Source organism: Tachyglossus aculeatus, chromosome 3 (assembly GCF_015852505.1).
Source record: "Tachyglossus aculeatus isolate mTacAcu1 chromosome 3, mTacAcu1.pri, whole genome shotgun sequence".
NCBI classification, from domain to species: Eukaryota; Metazoa; Chordata; class Mammalia; order Monotremata; family Tachyglossidae; genus Tachyglossus; species Tachyglossus aculeatus.
In genome coordinates this window covers 104775356-104781956 of record NC_052068.1, presented here as the reverse complement: position 1 = coordinate 104781956, position 6601 = coordinate 104775356, and the positions used below count along the sequence as shown (strand labels likewise).

Genomic DNA, 6601 nt, shown 5'->3' with positions numbered 1-6601 from the left:
AGTTACTTTTCAGAATCAAAGCAAGCAAACAAGACTGGATAACTGGATAACAATTCATTATAAAATTGAGCCCCCTGAATTTGCTTATATCCCCTACATGGAAAAGATGGAAGAGAATTTTTGATAGAGATACTATTACTTACAATAACTTTAAAATGTTAAGTATAAAAAACAGCAACTTTCAAATAATTAGCAATTCAGAAAGGATTTTCTAATGAGAAATAATTCTCTTGAAATCGTAGTAACAAAATTTTCAGCAGGAGAAAATTCTTCCTAAATGAAAACTGCCTCTCTCTCTTAGAGTGTGAGTCCCACATGGGGCAGAAACTGTATCTGAAGTGATTATCTGTATACATCTGAGAAGAGTAGTTGACGCACAGTAAGGATTTAACAGACAGTAATTACTGTCAAGTCATAATCAACTCTTTCAATTGCATAAGGGGCTGTGGATTGTGTGTGTGTTTGTGTGTGTGTTTGTGTGTGTGTGTGTGTGTGTGTGTGTGTGTAGGGGCAGATGGGACAGCTAAAGAAGCAGCAGAACCTAGTAGATAAAGTACACACCTGGGAGTCAGAAGGACCTGGGTTCTAATCCCATCTCTGCCTCGAGTCTGCTGTGTGACTTTGGTCAAGTCACTTCACTTCTTTCTGCCACAGTTACCTTATAAGTAAAATGGGAATAAAGACTGTGATACCCATACAGGACAGGGACTGTGTCTAACCTGATTACTTTGTATCTATTCCAGTGCTTAGAACAGTGCTTGTCACATAGTAAACACTTAACAAATATATAATTATTAAAATAATTACAATTATTATTATTTTTACCCAGCCTAACTTCCACAGATGCAATGTATTACATTTGGCCTCAACACGTTTGGAAAACCCCAAGCATGAAACTTGAAGAAGAGGTCTACTTGGGTTGAGGCAGGAGTAGGAAGGGGTCCATTGCTGCAGTAATCTTTCATCAATTTCTTTGGTTTCATTCTTTACCCTCTGTGGATGACATTCCCTTTTGAAAGCTATTTTAAGCTCTTTGAGGGCAGGCATCATGTCTACCTTCTTTATGGTACTCAACCAAATGCCTAGTACAGTGCCCTATGCACACTAAGCACTTGTTAAATATTAATGATTGATTATGTGGTAAAATAATCCATCAATGACATTTATTGAGCATTTACTATGTGCAGAGCACTGTTCTAAGAGATTGGGAGAGTACAATACAAGATAAATTAGCAGACATGTTCCCTGCCCATAATGAGTTTACAGTATAGAGAGGAGCTTACAATTCCTCACTTCCCACTTACAAATATCTCTGTGACTCTTGGTCCACTAGGGTATGCTATTTAAAATCCTTATTAAGGAATGCTCCTTGGTTACCTACTGTTTACTTTATATATTCTCTGATGGGTCCTTCATGAGCCATATTCCAAGAAGAATATATTTCAGTATATAGTTTATCCCATGTAATCTGCATTTTTACCAGGAGTATTTGGAAGAAGAAGAAACTGGATCGTTCATTTTTCCATAATGCAACATGTGTTATAAAATAATGGTTAAAAACCCACTGCTTTCCTAAAGAAATTGCCCTCTAAATTATCCAGATAAGAGTGGAAGAGGTAAAGAGGTATGGTGAAGGATTTCTGCTAGGGACTGTTGATCTTGGGGATTTCATAACTTCCAGTACTGAGGTATGTTGGGCTTTACAGAATTGTGTGATTTCCTGGTAATTAATTACCATGATGAGATAATTGAGATGGCATAATATCTGGCTTCTTCCTTAAATAGTTACACTGCAAAGGAAGGTGTTATGTGTAAACAAGTTATGTCATCAACTGCAACAAAGTAACTAGCTTGAGTCAATCAATCAATCAAAGGTATTTATTGAGCCCTTAATGTATGCAAAGCACTGTACTAAGTGCTGGAAGAGTACAATAAAACAGAGTTGGCAGACATATTCCCTGCCCACAGTGAGTTTACATTCTAGAAACGTATACTCATGCTAACACAATATGGCTGTAATGACAAAAGTGACCAATTCATTTAAAATTTGTTCGGTCAACATGCCAACCAGTGCTTAGAACCGTGCTTGGCACGTAGTAAGTGCTTAATGAATACAATAATAATAATAATTACTATGATGTTTCCTGACAATTCCTCAGTTCATTCAATCATATTCATTGAGTGCTCACTCTGTGCAGAGCATTGTACTATGTGCCTGGGAGAGTGCAATACAACAATAAACAGACACATTCCCTGCCCACAATATGTTTACATTTTTCTCTGTTGAAAATGACCCTAACTATAAATTCTGTGACTTGCCAAGGAAAGTGAAAAGTTTGCTATCCTCAAGAAAAGGTGATATTCTTGGGAGCATTCCTGTCATGGAATTTCAGTCTTCTTATAACAGATTGAAAGAGTAAGGATTTATAAGTATTTCAACCTTTCCTTTGCATATACATAAGCCAAAACCCTAGCAAAAGGGGTCATCCAGGAGAGTAGCTTAAGCAATCCTCTTACTTGTGGGAAAAGGCATGGCCTAGTGGATAGAGCATTGACCTGGGAGCCAGAATTCAATTTAATTCAATTCAATTGTATTTACTGAACGCTTACTGTGTTCAGAGCACTGTACCAGAGAATTGTACTTTCTCTGTTGCAGTTGATGAAATAACTCTTGTTTATACACAAGGATCTGAGTGCTAATCCCAGCTCCGCCACCTGTCTGCTGCATGACCGGGGGCAAATTACTGAAATTCTCTGTGCCTCAGTTACCTCACCTGTAAATTGGAGATTAAGACTGTAAACCCCATGTGAGACAGGTACTGTGTCCAAACTGACTAGCTTGTATCTACCGCAATGGTTAGAACAGTGCTTGAAACATAGTAAGTGCTTAACAAATACTATTATTATTGTTGTTGTTAATAAGCCAGGACAATCTTATTTGTTTCTCAAATCGTAGTAGTAGTCACTGAAGTAATATTTACTGAGTGTCCACTGGATGCAGTGCCTTGTACTAATCGCCCAGGAAATGCAAAACAGAAAAGTGACAGATTCCCTGCTCAACTGTGCACACTCCAATGGAAGAGATACAGAAGAATATTTACAAATAGGTTAATAAAAGGAAGGAATTAAATTATGATTACAATTTTCTATCCACAGAGCTACAAATCCAGTATTGTCCCCTTTTATTGGCGGTGATTTTTAAAGGTGGTTTCTGTCTAGTATTTTGCTGAACTTCAAAAGCTAAGGTTCATCCTCCTCCCTGCTCACCTCCCCTATTGGCTCCCCAAAAATTTCTCGTGAAAAACCTCCTGGAAAACTGAAGGGAAAAAAAAACCTAACATGAAAAACAATGTTGAACGTGATTACCATCTGTGTCTAAGGGTAAAATGGGGAGTCTTGAGACTGCAAAGGGACATTCCTATAAATGTAAATAAATAACAATAATGCATTTTTCCATCTTTCCCAGCTTGGGGAGTGAACCCAAGAATTCCAAGATCCCTCACAGGAAGTGTCAGGAGAGAAACTATGTGTATTACTGACAATTCGATGTCGGGCTCATTTTCCAGCAAGCTGGCTCCCTGAGATTTAAGAGTCATCTTGGACAGAAGTGGAGTGGCAGACTATGCAAGCCATTTTGCCCAGGGATGATTCTCCAATTATAGCAGGCACACCCCTGCTTCAAACAGAGATTAGAGGAGAGTTCTGTAGCAGGCACATACCTGTTTCGAATGGAGGCTAGAGGAGGAAGTGAGGGGTGAGTGACTTTCCACTCAGGGCTCATTGGACGGACCTCAAGAACCCCAGCCAAATGGATGTAGTTGAAAGATTTGGCAAGCTCAAGAACTCTTCAGTAACAAGCCTTTCCTCTTCACAGTTCCTCTGGTGAAATTTGCTTCTACTTCTCTCCAGGGTAAATGGTTCCTTTTCCATCCCCAAAATGAAGCCTTGAAATAATTTCCCCTGAGAAGGAGTTCATCTCGTTAAAGTTGCCAATGTTTCTGAAGAATATTAGGGAACTAATGAAATTCCTATCCTTATCAAGTCTGCACCAACCATCGGACACAAACTACTTGGTGTAAATCTGTAAATGAGAACAAAACATTTACCTTTTCAAGTATGGTTTCAAGGAGTTCACTCTTGCCCTTGGACAAATGTTAATGAAATTAAGATAATCAACATCCCTAATTTTCTGGATAGGAAGGTCTATTACTTGAACTAAGATTCTTGATTCTGTCCTTGCCAAGTCCCTAAACAGTACACCACATCAAATGATCACTCAATAAATTGTATTACTGCTAATACTACTACTACAAGTAGATGCTTTTGAGGTTGATTGTCTACAAATATATTGGGGGCGGGTTACGTTAAACTAAATATCATTCCGGTATGTTATGCTAAATTTTATTCCATTAGCCTGAAAGAATCACACACCACTTTACTCTTGCTTTGCTAATAAAATCCCACCTCTTGGGTTAACGGCTGGAAAATCTGGAGGATCTCATGGGGCAAGGTAACTATTCTGAAGTGATGGAGTTCATTCAGGTGGGGCTCACAGATAGCGTACACATGTGGGCCATCCTTTTTGTGTTTTTTCTATTGATCTATGTAGTTGGTGTCATGGAGAATCTTGGACTGATCAGATTAATTGGGCTCAGCCCTCGACTTCACACTCCTATGTACTTTTTCCTAAGCCATTTAGCCTTTGTTGACTTCTGTTATACCTCTTCCATCACTCCCAACATGTTGGTGGACTTGGCTATAGAATTGAAAAGCATTTCCTTCACAGCCTGTGCTATTCAAGTAGGTTGCTTCATCACTTTTATAAATGTAGAAATTTTTCTCCTGTCATTGATGGTGTATGACCATTATGTGGCAATCTGCCAACCTCTTCTTTATATGACTGTGATGTCTTGGAAACTGTGTACCCAAATGGTAGCTGGTACTTACCTATATTGTTTTTTGGTTGGATTTTTTCACACATTTCTGACATTTCGTTTCTCCTACTATGACTCCAATGTCATCAATCACTTCTATTGTGACGAGGTCCCCTTGTTGGCATTGTCTTGCTCTGACACCCGTATCAAAGAGAGGCTGATTTTTGCATTTGCTGGTTTTAATATGCTCGGCTCACTTCTAATTGTTCTCATCTCTTACATTTTTATTCTCTTGGCCATCTTAAGGATTCACTATTCTGAAGGGAGACATAAAGCCTTTTCCACCTGCACCTCCCACTTAACATCTGTTACTATATTTTATGCAACTATGTATTTACAGCATAAATCAAATTATTCACTGGACACTGATACAATTGCTTCAGTGTTCTGCACCATCGCGATCCCCATGCTTAATCCCTTGATCTATAGCTTGAGAAATCAAGAGGTGAAAGGTGCCTTAAAGAAGAAAATAGGGAAAATAAGATGTATGACACCATGAGTGCAATTCATTAAATAAGAAATGTGACCTAGTGGAAAGAGCTTGGGACTGAAAGTCAGCAGATCCAGATTCTAATGCTGGCTTCACTCCTTGTCTGCTGTTTGGCCTTGGACAAGTCACGTAACATCTCTATGCCTCAGTCACCTCATTGATAAAAAGGGGATTAAATTCTCCTCCTTCCAATGTGAGACTTGGAGCCCCATGTGGGACAGGAGCTGTGTTCAAACCAATAACCTTTTATCTATCTTAGTGCTTAGTGCAGTTCCTGAAACATAGTGAGAGCTTAACAAAGTACAATAAAAAATAAAGACTAAGGTGACCATTTATACCATGGCAGATGGGATGGTCACAAATTTTTGAGTCCTAGTCTCCTGAGCCCAAAGTGATAGTACGAACTACTGAATACCCCTCTCTTAGCTAAAAGTCAGGAGAGGGGGCATGAAAACAGCATCAGTGGAGACAGCAACAGTAGCAGGTAAGTAAAGAAGAGACAGCCAATACTACTCATCCACTTGGTCTCCTCCTCCTACTTTTCCTTTTTCCCTTTATTTCCATTGCCTTATTCTTCCTTTCCCATTTCTGCTATGGTTGCCACAATCAATCAAACAGTCAGACTTCCTGAGCACTTGCTGTGTGCAGAGCATTGTGCTAGGCACTTGGGAAAATACCATATAACAATATAATAGACACTTTCTATGTGCCTCAGGCACATGTATCATGACCACATCTGCTGGATGTTTCCTAGAAATTTCTGGAACTGCCTTTTCTGTGTGCAAAGCAGCCTTGCCTGAGACCGAGAGGGAGCAAGTAACCCCAGCAACTATCACCGTGACAGATAGGGCCATGGAAACGTAAGATAACTGATGACAGTAATGGAAGAAGGATGATAACTATTGAAGACTTTCTAGATGAGAGTTGGTGACTGTCTATCACTATGTATGCCTTTATAGTCAAGTTTGTGTATATGTGTGAGACTGTGACAGTAACCACTGCATTTTCCTTCTCTGTCCCTCTCTGCTGATTTTTCCATTTCATTCTCTTCTAGTTCTTTCTTAATGACTGTTTCCAAGTGTTTTCAACTATTTCTGTCTCATTTTAATTCTTCCTGCCTAACTTTAATTTATTCCAGTGACTGTCTCCCCATCTAGACTTTAAAATCCTTGAGAGC

The 6601-nt window shown here is 39.1% G+C and overlaps 1 protein-coding gene across 1 annotated transcript; it reads left to right on the top strand.

Moving 5' to 3' along the window:
* Positions 1 to 4500: 4500 nt before the first annotated feature.
* LOC119925333 (olfactory receptor 1038-like) lies at positions 4501 to 5433 on the top strand. Its single transcript, XM_038743432.1, has one exon. It carries the CDS (start codon positions 4501 to 4503, stop codon positions 5431 to 5433), a length of 933 nt encoding a protein of 310 aa, XP_038599360.1.
* The last annotated feature ends 1168 nt before the right edge of the window (positions 5434 to 6601 follow it).

Excerpts from the sequence above, each read along its gene's own strand:
- LOC119925333 (XM_038743432.1), top strand. The coding sequence starts at position 4,501 with ATGGGGCAAGGTAACTATTCTGAAGTGATGGAGTTCATTCAGGTGGGG.